Here is a 13,885-nt window from a genome sequence, read left to right on the forward strand (position 1 = left end):
TTCACCCAGGGTGTATCCTGCTGCTGAGATAACTCCGGCTTGTATAAACGTTTTATCAGTTTTGGAGACATAAAATTAACTAAAAGAATTTTGCCTTTCATAGCCTTACACCATACAGAATAATGTTACATGAACTGTAAAACATAATAAATTACTTTGACTACAAGAAATATTATATATTGTCAAACAGCACTATAGCATTGCAGTTTTATGTACAGTTTAGCAGTATACATTTTAAGGGTATCTGTAGGTCAAATATATCAAATTGAAAACTAAGAATTATAGCAGTACAGAGCACTTTATTTTAGACTGGTGTAGAATATAGTAGTTCAATTAATAGGTAATAATGCTTTGCCTGTAGAAGAAAGGTGAAGCAGAATATACATCACATAATTCACAAGCTTAATTATTAAGATCTATCCCTTTAATAGCCCCTTATTCTTCTTAAAGGTCACGTCAACCTGAAATAACCAAAGCTGAGTCTTCACTGTACATGACTCAGTGCATTAGAGGGATAACAGTTATTATGTTAGGCACAAATATACAGTACAAGCATACAAGAAATTTAGCTGTGTGTTTACAAGACATGTAATTAGGTTAGGAGGTAATATTATTTATGTGGCACAATCATAGGTGTTCAACAGGGTTTTTAAGTGGTGAGATTCTGCAGCTTAAATGCATTAAATGTCAGTGATAAAAAGCTAAAGATGCATTTAATCTATAAAGCATAAAAGGTTATGCGATAATCATTTAGAAAATCTGGTCACACTTATGATTCATGGGCCTTTAATTGTGTCCTGACAGTCTGTACTATAGTGTAGCCTACTGTTATATTTACAGAAAAAGTTTAAACGTTTTTGTGTAAATTGCACACAGGCATAAACCCTTGATCTTCTTTGTTAATACAACCTTATTGAGATGCTAAACTAATGACTTGAATATACACAATTGTTGCATAGCTTCATAGCAAGGGTGGAAAGACAGTCCAGATGGAGAAGCAGCCTAACCAAGTTACCATTTGTTTGGGTGTAAATGTTTATTTTTTAGTCCTTTAAAGCAAATAATATTTCTTTTGTAATGCTATTACATTAATTAAGCATAATTAATTTTCTCATGAAAGAGCCTGTGCTTCACATTATGAGCCACTATTCTGATGTCAGTGTCTTTATATAAGGTTTTGTCTGCATCGTAGATGGAATGACAGAAATTTAATTTTGTCATGGAAGATAAACTGATGTGGAGGCTCTTCATCATTCCAGTGTTCCATTTGTTTGCCCAGGTTGTAAACGTGTGGAAAGTTCATGTCTATTACTTCTTAACAGGCTAGTTCACTTCCTTTCATATGCAAGATTGCAGGAATTGTCAAGTTGTACATGATTCTGCTTTATGGCTTTACACAGGTGAGAATTAAATGTAGATAGCAGCTTCACAACACACACTTTCAGAGCTGTGTATATTTCGAAGCATTAGAATTTTCACAGGACCTTACAGGAATGCCTTGGATCAATTGAATGAGTGATACGTCTCTCTATGACATCACTGTGAATTTGCTGGCTCCTGTCAATTTACAGAAGTCACTTTTCACCTGGCTGACTAATCCTAGCCCTACATTGGTGGTGTTACACATGCAGAAGCCCGGAAAATTCCAGTCACAGTTGACTGAATCCCTGAATTTTTAAGGCCCTGTACGATTTACTGAAGAATTCAAAACAACACTTCTCAATGTGCAATTTCAAGATGTCAAACCTCCAGTCAAACTGCCATGAAAAAGAACAAAGTTAGCAAAACATCAATAATCAGTGCTTAAAAGTAAAGTATAACTCTGCAATACACCAATGGGAATGCTGTGCTGTTTTGCTAATGAGAAATAAATGACAAAGCCCAAAACGCAGAAGGTTTTGATCTGACAGAATATTAGACTGTTAATGTCTCTCGCCTTAAGAACGAGTTACATCAGCAGTTTAAAACGTGACAGCCAACAGCATCTAGTAATATTCTTGGTAAAAATGACACACTTTTGTTTTTCAACCCCAAACGTTTGTGCCTTTGACATTAGATTGACAACTGAATGTTGCATCATGTTTGTTATTTTGGTGATGTTTATTGTATGTCTTCTAATTTAGGTGGCATCTTTATTTCTTTGATTTCAGTAATTGTCAGTAGTTTAGAGAACTCCGGTAGGAATTTATGCTGACAAGATCAAATATATAACAGACTTCTTATCATGTACAGGCCCACAGATTATCTATTCACTCTCTGGAAATGATGCCAAGTCCACACTTGGATGGCTCTGAAAGCAGTTTTCTCTCCACTTCCCCATAGGGCAACACAAATGAAGCTCTTCAAAGCCGATTCGCTAATCGCACCTTTTTGTGATGTGTGCTCTTGGCAGGAGTGAGTAGTGTTCTTTCTGGGTTTCTCGCCATGCCACCTGGTGCTTTTAAGTTGTTACTTTGGTTTTTGAAAATGATCCATTTGGCATCACAGGAACTCTTTATATTTTAAATGGAGAAAAAAAGGGAAAAAGGCTTTAGAAATGTATTTGTATTCAGCACTTTCCTTATCTGTAAGATGGCTGGGCACGTGCTGTTTTGTCATTGGCAAAGGTGGTAGTCTCTGGCTAGGCTGCACTTTTTTGTGTAAAAGATGTACACAATAAAAGGTTATTTTCAGTTGCTATACCAGCTAACTTTGTTTTTCCCTTGATATAGATTCCAGAAGCGCTAATGTGTTTTTTTAATATAACGTTTTTTTGACTGAAAAGGCCTCTCACCAGAGACTTTCTCTGCCTTCAGTGCAAAAGCGTGAAAATTGATCTGATGCATTTTAAAAGTGCAGGTTAGTAAATGTAAGAAAGTTTAGTAGTACCAAATTTGTTTTTTGTTTCAAATGGTAAATTATCAAGTATATCAAAGGCCATGAGCAATAATGAATGAGGGGTGGAGCAGTGGCACTGTGGCTAAGGATCTGCGCTTGTGGCTGGAAGGTTGCTGGTTCAAATCCCGTGGCTGGATTGTTTCACACCCAGTTGTAGCACTGGGTCAGATTTGGAATTTTATGTGGAATACCTTGTGGACAGAGAATAGGAAAAAATTTACTAAAATAGTAAATAGTCTTCCCTGCCAAGTGGTTCAACACTTTTATTGAAATGGCTGGTCGAAATTTTAGATTCACTTAAATACTTAACAACCAAATGAGCAAGATGGGGTCAATGACACCCTGTCGTTCGCAGACCTTTCTGATGCTCTAACGTTCTTCTGTTTTTTCTCACTACTGTGTAACGGAGCAAATTGAGCAAATGTTTGAAAGCTTCTTACAAAACCTGTAAGGTCAGCATCATAGGAGAAGTCCATGTGCTGGACTTTGTGGGAGCAACTGGTAACTGGTTCTGCCTAAACTCATAGTAGAACACCAAAGGTAACTGCATTTATCTGACAAGAGAAAAGTTTAAGGCTTTGACAGCTTGGCTACATACTGTTATAGCAGGTTGTTCCAGGGCGTTTTCAACTTGTACCCTCATCTACTTTTTCTACTGTTGACTCAGATTAAGGTGGTTTCAGTTATTGATGTTTGTAAAATATAGTAAACCCGATTAGTAAGAAAGCTATAATTTCGTCCATTCTTTTTCTAACTGCTTCTTCCAATTCAACGTCAAGGGAGAGCCGAAGCCTATCCTGCCAAGCAAGATTAAGATTACTTTATTAGCCATATACAATTTCTTGCATTGGGAATTTGTCTTTCGCATACCCCAGCTTGCTCTGCATGAGACACAGACACACAGACAGATGAGAAAAGCTTGGGGTCCTCTGCTGGCCACGGTATTTGAACCGGCAACCTTCCAGCCACAGGCGCAGATCCTTAGCCTCAGAGCCACCGCTCCGCCCCAATGGGCACAAGGCAGGGTAGATGCTGAACGGGGAGCCAGTCCATCGCAGGGCATACATAGACAAACACTAGCACACACTCTCGCCAGGTCCAATTTTACAGAAGCCGGTTAACCTACCAGTATTTTTTGTACAGTGCGAGAAAACTGGAGCACCTGGAGGAAACCCATGCAAACATGGGGTGAATATGCACTTAGATAGTACCCCAGGTCCAGAATTAAACCCAGGGCCTTGACGTTGCAAGGCAGCAATGCTAATCACTGTGTCATTGTGCCTCCCAAAAGCTATAGTTATTGAAAATTAGTGATTTTTGATTTTTATGTATAACACTAACAGTTTTGCAGCAAAGCCTAATAAAGACTATCCATGACTGTCATGTGGAGTAAATTAAACTTAAATGTGCAGCTATTCTAGAAATAGACATTCTTTAGAGGATGATGACACATCAGTGAAAACATTACCGCAATATGAGCCAAATGGCCTTCTCTCATTCTTAATCTTTCACAAGAACAAAAAAAAAACATTTATAAATGAGAAACTGTCTATCTCACTCATTTTGTTTCCTTAGTTCTGAATGATCTGAGAGTCTCATCCAGACATTTTCTGAAAGGATCCAGGGTCTTAGCTTCAAGAACATAGCTGGGTAGCTTTTTCCAGACTGCAGTTACCCCTTGTATAAAATTATCAATTGGATTTACTTTTGTTGCAGTATTCTTTTTCAGTACTAAAAAGTTCAGTTATTTTATTGTATCACTGTACGACATTCTAGAACGCCCAGAAATATATTTTGATTTTAGAGCAGCAATATATCTTTGTGCCATGATGACAAAGATTGTGCACAATATTCTTAATAATGTCTTACAAATGCATTATAGAATTTTAATATAAAATTATTGCTCAAATTAAATTCTAACTTTTAACTATATATCATAATATTTTTTCCTGTTTATTACTTCCCCACATTGCTTGCAAGATGAAAATGATGCCTACATAAATACCTTTTTCTCTTATGTAGCCTCTTAAAGCTCAGCGTTTCCTGTTTTAGATCTGTAGTGTAGTTTTTTTTGCCTGCATGTAGACGAGTATGGGGAGGTACATTAAATATTATCTGTCAGATGTTTGCACAGTCCTGAATTGGTCCAAGTCTTCCGCAGTGTTTAGTAATCCTTCTATTTTGGTATCATCTTGTAACACTATATAAAACCAATAAGGCATAATGGGAAAGACTGGAACGATGGGAAATACTGTATATATAGGTTCAGTATTCTTGAAAAGTCAAATTTAGATATAAAATGAATAGAGGCATGCCTTGAATACAGGCACTTATTCACTTATTATATATTATATTAGTATATAAACATTGAACATTTTCGCCAGGTCATATACTGTAAATACGTAGTCTATCAGTAGTTCAGTCAGTTGGTCCCCCTCCCCACTTCCCCCAAAATAAAAACAAGAGAAACATAGTCCAGGTAGGGACAGTTTTAAAATTATCCTACAGTATATTTATTCTACTTCTTCCAATTATTTAGTCCCACAAAACCATTGAGTTTCTTTTAGTTCTAGCCTCTTCCCTCTTCCTGCATTATTTTAGCAAAGCATTCTCATAAATGAGCCGAGTCATGAATAACAAAACTTATTTAGAAGGCATATGTTCTAGTGAGACTTAATAAATTAATATTAAAAATTTTAGCAGTTACCAAGTACTCACTCATTTTCTTTAGGACAATACTCTGCCAACTGTGCTGAGCCTTATGCACAGTAGATGCTTTCTTTTCTGTGTTCTGCTCATTTCTCATTCTGGTGATCTCACTATTAATAAAGAGCATGCTGTACCAGCTTATAACAAAGCCAGTGATTGTACACCAACTCACCGTATACTGACTTGTCAGCCAAGGTGACATATAGAGTAGAATACTGAGAATTCAAGTAGAAGCTGGGAAAATAATTTGGATTGTATATATGTGGCAATTGCTACTACCTATGAACATGAATATCGTCCTAATTATACAAGATTCTAGACCATTGACATCAATTAGGAAGAGTAGTGGTCCTAATATAGATCCTTGGGTACTCCACTAATTACAGTAAATCCCCAAATTTGAACATAACCCATTTTACCCAGTACCATCTGTTTCCTATCCATCAACCAATTCCTAATCATTTTAAGTACACGCTTTACATGGTTTGCCTACCACCTGCAATTTTAGAATGAGATTTTAATGAATAATGTTTTTAAAAGCTATAAAATAAAAAAATTAAAATACCATATCATATGCTCTGTTTATATCATTTGTTGCCATTGCTTGCTTAGGTAAATCTGTTTCATCAGTAAAGTAAGATGTATTTTTTTTTTAAATCCATGGTCACAATCCCTTAGGAATTTACTAACTTCTAGTTTATTTTGGATTGTTTTTTCCAGAACCTTTAATGTAATATGAATAAGACCTGTTGTCTATAATTACGTGGTTTGGCTTTGTCACCCCTTTTATGGATGCCAAATTTGCAATTTCCTGGTCAGTGGGTATTACCCCTGTCTCGAGAGATGGCTGCGAGAGTTCTGTTAATGGCATATAAATAACATCTCTTGTTTCCTTAATTACAGCTGGCTGATTACCATCAGGTTCTGGCAATTTATCTTAAGTGCTTTAAGTAACAGTAGCACCTACAGTATGCTTCTTGTGTGCTAATTATATTCATTATATACTTTTTATTTATTTAGCCTTAGGCATGTTCTCTATTTCTTCCTTTGTAAACACCTGAATACAATAGTAATGTAATACATTAACCATGTCCCATTATAAATAAAATACATAAAGACTTTATCTTTATTTTACTAGTGTATATACAGTAATGTCAAAGTCCAAAGAATGTTTATTCCTTGCATGTATTTTTGCTACACAAGTCTCTGTGCTCTGCAGATCTGGACAAGTTGGACAATGAGAAGATGGAGATGATTCAGACTGACATTGCTGCTCTCCATCATTTCTATTCCAAACACTTGGAATACTCTGACAATGCCTCTCTTACGGTGCTTTTTGCACAGGTAAGAAAAAGTATCCATGTCTTCATCCAGCAAAGTATCTGTTGTGTTTTAATTCTAGAGACTGTAAATACAGTGTATGTGAATTTGTTTCAGTTCCGCTGAATAATACCATTTTCTGCTTCTTTAGCCCATACTTTAAAACTTTCAACTGTCAATACTGTCAATTGATTGCTTTTTGTCAAAATTAATTCATGTGACGTGTCTTAATAATGAGGTATAAGGTTCTCTGTGAAAACTTTTCCCCTGATATTGCCCTTCCAACTGCCTGTAAAGTGATGTGTCCTGTTTTCTTTGACACATCACATGCTTTATGACCTAGTTACAGACTACAATTTAGGAGTAACAATTTTAAGAGTACCATTCTTGATCACATGTAAGTTGTTAGCAACAGTGGAAAATATTTGCGTCGAGTTCTTGCTTAATCTAAAACACATTTTACAGTATATCCAGCAAGTTCTTTTTAAATGAATTCGGGCTATTATGAATCTTAGGTTTGCCACCTGAGTCCTAACAAAGCTTTTCTGCACTGTGGAAAATTAAAGATGTAGAGATCTTTAGACAGACCTTGTGCTTATCACAAAGAAGATAATGCATGCACTCTTGAATTTAGAGAAAGTCACATACTGTACTTACCCAGAGAAAAGGGTCAGTCTTCAAGACATTCAGCACATACTTTCCGCTGTTTTTGGCCAACAGGAAAAGCTGGCTTGTATCATCTACAAAAAAAAGACTGGATTTCTAGGAAATTGTAATGAAGAATAGAGGATATTGCTTTTGAAATAGAGATAAGACAGAATGAAAACATTCTACTAATGCTTTCAATAGTTCAGCCTAAAGAATTCTGCCTGAGAGGAAGAATAGTCAAACAATCAAGAGGGCAGGAACATCTTAGTGCAAAATGTGAGCCACTTTTTTTGGACTTTCATTATTTATGACAAATTACTTAGTTACTTTCTGCGCAATGCTATTAAGATTACAGAATGATATTTTTTCAACAGGCCAATCTAGTCTGTAAAGTTTTATGTTATTGTGTTTTTTGGGTCTTTTTTAATTTGGGATGTGAATAAATCTAGAGACCCTGTATGTTCTGTATGTAGGACAATAACTATGAGTCATGTTTGATGTATTCAGGCATGTCAGTCTTTTTTTTGTTATAAAATTAAGTAATTAAAAAATGTCTCTCTGCTGTCACAGCACGGTGGTGTACCTTCAGACGGGTGTGCAGCAGGTTGCATACCAGAAATAAATAAAAAAATGATTAAATAATTAAAGTGTCATGTTACACATTCTGTGTACATATACGAGACAGGGCCAAAGCTCTGAGACTGTTCACATGGGAATCATGTGGGATGCAGGTTAAGATTTTCAATGTTGACATTCATTAAAACGGTGAAAATCTAAGTTTCAAGTTGTCGAGCAAGAGATATGTGCTACACTGTTATTGCTTCCTGCCATAATAAGGTAACTAAGGTCTATGAAGTAGAATTGGTTAATGGTTGAAATGTTTAGAATATACTGTAAATAATGATGTGTCTAATAGGCAAGTAATGTGTGTGTGGGAGGTGGGCACTGTGCCACAAAACGTTTATATTTATGTAAGTGTAAGGATGGAAAAGGTTGAAAGACACTGCCCTGAGTATTTACAAAGACCACTTACAATGCTGACTTGTTTTTTCCACACTATCAGCTGCTATGCTGTCTTCTCAACACTTAAGATCCGCATGTGCAGATAAAGGATATTAACATTGCCCATCCCTTTCGCCAGTTGTGAAACATTACCAGTCTGCTCTGTTCTGTGCATTCTGCTTGTTTGTGCAGTCATTTGACTGGTTGGTTAGGGAGATTCTATTCACAACCACCTGCAGTTGGAGGTTTTTCCATTTGCCTTCAATTGCTCACAAAGCAATCGCAGAGCAAAGGCGCTGTGGAAACGTGAAAGTCATTAGTCTTCATCACTCCTCTTATAAAGGCACTTGGGCTTTGTGCTGTCCCTCCTGGTTGGAACATTCCTATCCTTAGCCGTCTCTCCCTCACAGGGGGTTCGATTTATCTCTGGGAATCAGCTGTGCTGGCTTGGAAGTGCTGCCAGTTGGTGTTACAGAAATGTTTTCTGCCATAAAAGGTCTTACATTCTGTACTTGTAGTAACCAGTTGGTGTTCAAACTCTCCGTGACTTTTTCATAGTCCCTCACCATTCAAAAGAAACATTTCTGGTGTTTTTTTTTTATAATTTGCAGTAATCATATCAATGCTAATACATGCTAAGACAATGGTAAAAAAAATGAATGTGCAGAAAATTACTGTTTTATTACATTACCAGTTGAAGCAGGCAAGTTAATACATTTTCTAAACACTTAAAAGCCTTAAGGCACAAACTAAATCTTGTCCATTAAAAGCAATTGTTTTACATTTACAGTATAAGGCGATACATTTATAGGGATATGACTGCTTGCTTAATTTGTTTAATATTTTCCATTTAAATGGTAGAAGATCAATTAAAACAGTCAATTGTAACTGTCACTTAAAGTGAAAAATGAAACATTTGCTATATACATAAAATTATTCTGCTCATTACATCTAATTTTACTTGTAGGTCAACTGCAATGGATTCACAATAGAAGATGAAGAACTTTCCCATTTGGGCTCTGCTGTCTTCCCAGAGTAAGTAAGAGTAATCGGCAAACCTCCATCTCAAACTCCTGTCTGTGTCTGGATAAAATCTTGCGGTGGTGCAAATGTATTAAGTAGAATTTAATAAATAAAAAATTGAAGTGACCATCACATTATGTATGAGATGTACTAGACAAGCACTTAACTTGAATTGTGAAGACTCTTTATTTTAACATTTTATCAAACTAATGGTTTTGCATATATTTTTTCTAAAACCATTGAATCCCTGAACAATATTAAAAAAAGGATTCCATTCCTTGTGGCTTTATGTTTTTCTTCCTAACACTAATATTCATAATGGCAGTATTTCAATATTTTCTGTTTATACTGGACCTGTGCGTGTTGGGATTCCTTACTCGCCTTTATAGTTGTGTGTTTCTTAGATAAAATACAGGCTTATCAGACATGAAAACATGTTAAAACCTATGCTTTAGTTAAAACTTTATATTAGTTTTAAAGTATATTAATGACTTAAATTACATACAAAAATAAAATATTTGGGTATAGCAATTAAAATGGATTTTTGTGTTTTTTCATTGTACAGTGCGTCAACACATGAAATGAAGAGCCATTATGTAACTTAATGTGATTATTGTTATACTTTACTGTTATTTGTAGAACAAATCATGCAAAGAAAGAAGCAGCTTGGTGAACGTGAAAGGAGGACTTTCAAGCGACTTCACTGCTTCATAGTTATTACTACATTAGAAAATGCTGAAAGGGCTACTTCAGTCGTTCTGTTGTTGTTTCAGCTGTCTGAAAGTGATTCCATGAAATATATTGACTTGAAAATTTTCTTTCTCCAGTGTTGCTCTTATGAACCACACCTGCTGCCCAAATGTCATTGTCACTTACAGAGGGACGGTGGCTGAGGTTCGTGCCGTCCAGGAAATCAACCCAGGCGATGAGGTGAGAATCACAAGACTACTAATTAGTCGAAAAAGTAATTCTTTTTTGCTGGTGCTTTTTAAACTTTAAAACCAATTAGTTAACCAAAATCAGGTGCCTTTAAATAGTTTCTGCAAGATGCCACCCTTGAAATGTGCCTACAACTAGTAGTTTCCGCGAGTGTAATATGATCAGTGCGGATTCGTCCATTGACTGTCTTCCAGGACGAAGGTGATGCCATCTCATATAATCTCCAGTTGCACATGGTAAAACATTGTAATGGTAGGAAAATGACAGCTAACATCAACTGTGATAGTAGTTGCAGAACATTGAAATGTATGATACTGATGATCCTGACAATAACAGAATCAGATGCCTAGAAATATATTGAGGGAGAATTCAATGGGTGTAGAAGTTTTTCATCAGAAGCTTGTTTGTATATGGATGGAAATGGACTATTAAAGGTGACTGTAGCTGTCGTCTTGTAAGCTCAGTTGTTTTCTTTTGTCTTTTAGGTGTTTACCAGCTATATTGACCTACTGTATCCGACAGAAGACAGGAATGACAGGTTGAGGGATTCCTACTTCTTTACCTGTGACTGCAAAGAATGCACCACCAAGTCTAAAGTAAGCCTTTCCTGAAGATTTCCTTTTGGCCAGTTTTAGATTTATCAGCAAAATGTACTTGTCAGAATAACACTGCAGTGGTCTGTAAAAGTAGGTTATCTACAGTGTTCCTTTTGTTGCTTAGTATCTAACATTAATCCAGAATGCTAAGGGCACAAAATGTGAAAGTGGGAGAGGAGGTACAGAAAGTTTAGCAGGAGGGGGAATTGACCAACTGTTTACAAGTTTTTTAAAAAGTAGAAAATTGCTTTGTCTAGTTCCTTTGTACAATATTGTCTACATTTTATTAAATCCTAGGAATCTTAATTCTCCAGTTCTCCTGTGATGATATCTTTGAGAAAAGGTTTTACAAAATAACAATACATTTGGTAGGGCCTTTGAATAGGGTAGCAATGAATGAGAGGTTGAGGGAGGTTCTCTGCTACATAAATATTTTATCTCTACCTAATGAGATTGATAAACCTCCTTGGAAAATAAAACTCAAGCAGCTGGAGGTAGATTCAAAAAGATGGTGGTGTATCATTTGCTTTTAGAACATTTTATTTAATAATTGAATACTCTAAGAGTCATCCAGACTATTCTAGTTTGGAATAAAAATCTAAACTGGGACAGATATGTTAACAAACTCCTCCTTCTGATCAATTTATGAACAGGATAAGGCAAAAATGGAAATCCGAAAGCTGAGTGACCCCCCAAAACCAGAGACAGTCAGAGACATGGTGAAGTATGCCAGAAACGTCATTGAAGAGTTCAGAAGAGCCAAACACTATAAAAATATCCTTTCCTTTATGTGCACTTCACCTAGCATCTGTGCATTCTAGGCTTCAAATTTCTTTTCAGGTCAATGAATTGTCCACAATTACTGACTTTTTTGGGGGGGGCATGGGTCGTAGTTATGGCAGTCATTAGCATTCCCCTAGAAGTGTTTCCACAGATTCGGTACCCCAGTTCCCACAGCAGCAGAAGAATTGGAAACTCGAAGGCAAGATGAATTCCCTGTCACAGCTGATTAAATTAAACCAGCCCAGCTGAAATTAGGCAATGAGATGAGGCACCTGACTTAGTTTCTGCTTCAACAGAAAAAGAAATAAAGAGCAGCAGTGTGTATATAACAAGTTCCATTTAAAACTGTAAATTGGGCTTATGCTAAAGATTTCTTTTCTGCAGAAAAATCTTTCACCTTAATAAGCTCATAAAATGTATTTCTCTGGGAAATACTGTAGTTCACGTGATTTATGATTCAAAGCACAAGGATCTCATACAATTTGAGAAATTCAGTAGGATTTCTAACGAGATAAGTAATTTCTAAAAGTGTTACAAACTAAAAGCAAAACAAAAGAGCCTCCGTTTCTCAAAGGTGGATTCTGTTAGACCTGTAAAATGTGCTTGTAGCTGCACTTCTTTAGTTGGATAAGCAAGACTTGTTGAAAAATTGCAGGTGTTTGGTTTCTTTTCTGAAATGATCCTCTGCAGAATATCTTCCTTCATATGTAATGGAACTTCTACAGTAACCAGTGTTTTTCTAGAGATGGGATGGTTCCTTAACCAAATAGCACCCCCTAGTGAGCTTCTGGAGATCTGCGAGCTGAGTCTGGATAAGATGGGGGCAGTGTTTGAGGACACCAATGTGTACATGCTGCACATGATGTATCAGGCCATGGGGGTCTGTCTCTACATGCAGGACTGGGATGGGGCATTGCGTTATGGAGAGAAAATAATCAAGCCCTACAGGTGATTTCCATTTGCATAATCTGGCATCAGAGTTGTGTCATTTCATTATTTCATTATTATTTTAGTTTTTTAAAATGATGTCATGAAAAACAACATTACTCATCCAAACTCGCCATGAAAAGGTAAAGGAATCCTGATGCAGTCTTTATTTCTAGCTACACTTTTTACTTCTATTTAGTTTTGTTCTTAATGTTCTTAATGCTGAACCAGTTGTCATCTGTCATACAGTGTCTTTCAAAAGCATTGGGACAGCAAAGTCAAATTGTTTTTTTGCTTTGCTGTCAAGCCATTTGTATTTGTGATCCTGAGATTATGAATGATAAGTACAATATAACATACATTATAAGAAATGCGCAGCTTGCGTACATATTGGTACCAATTCATTTAAGAATATTTCGGAGAATGAAATTCTGTTTTTGGTTAAATATGCCGAACACGTCAATAGTCGCATGAATTGTGTGACCCACTGAGTTTACAAAACACTGAGTAATTATTTAAGAATTTCTTCAGTGTGTAAGGTGCATCCTCGGTTAGATTAAGATCACTTTAAGACCTCAACAAATACGTATGGAAGCATTTTCTTCTCCATATGCAGACAAATGTTTCTATAAACATCAGAATTCATACTGCTGCAGCCATCATTAGTTAAATCATTAGAAAGAGGAGTGAGCCAGTTCCAGAGGTGACAAAGCTTGCCCAACTTGACATTTCCTCCACCATAACTCGTGGATGAGGTGGTATTCTTTAGAGAATCTGTATTTCCTTTTTTTCGTCACACTTTTCTCTTGGAATTAATTTATTCTTCCAGATCTCTCCTGGCTCCGCTTTGTACTTCTGTGCAAATTCGAATCTATTATTTCTGTTCTTGGTGCTGATGAGAGGTTTATATCTTGCAGTAGAGATAGTTCTTGTAAATCTGCGGCCTCATTCTTATGCAAACTGTGGATTGTGATATCTTCACCCCTGTACTCTAGAAATCATCGACAATTTTGCTCACAGTGATTTCTGGATTTTCTGTGAAAGCTCTGCAGTTTTACAGA

At 36.3% G+C, this 13,885-nt stretch overlaps 1 protein-coding gene across 1 annotated transcript in view; it reads left to right on the forward strand.

The window, feature by feature from the left end:
- The window catches only part of smyd2a (SET and MYND domain containing 2a), a 36,711-nt gene that overhangs the window by 19,831 nt on the left and 2,995 nt on the right, over positions 1 to 13,885 (forward strand). Inside the window, exons 5-10 of the mRNA XM_088909732.1 lie at positions 6,806 to 6,930; positions 9,524 to 9,591; positions 10,407 to 10,509; positions 11,004 to 11,114; positions 11,768 to 11,888; positions 12,671 to 12,845. Of these exons, the coding sequence (XP_088765858.1) occupies positions 6,806 to 6,930; positions 9,524 to 9,591; positions 10,407 to 10,509; positions 11,004 to 11,114; positions 11,768 to 11,888; positions 12,671 to 12,845 (703 nt within the window). The remainder of the gene's footprint in view (positions 1 to 6,805; positions 6,931 to 9,523; positions 9,592 to 10,406; positions 10,510 to 11,003; positions 11,115 to 11,767; positions 11,889 to 12,670; positions 12,846 to 13,885) is intronic.

This window comes from Atractosteus spatula, chromosome 2 (assembly GCF_055471065.1).
Source record: "Atractosteus spatula isolate fAtrSpa1 chromosome 2, fAtrSpa1.hap1, whole genome shotgun sequence".
Taxonomy (NCBI): domain Eukaryota; kingdom Metazoa; phylum Chordata; class Actinopteri; order Semionotiformes; family Lepisosteidae; genus Atractosteus; species Atractosteus spatula.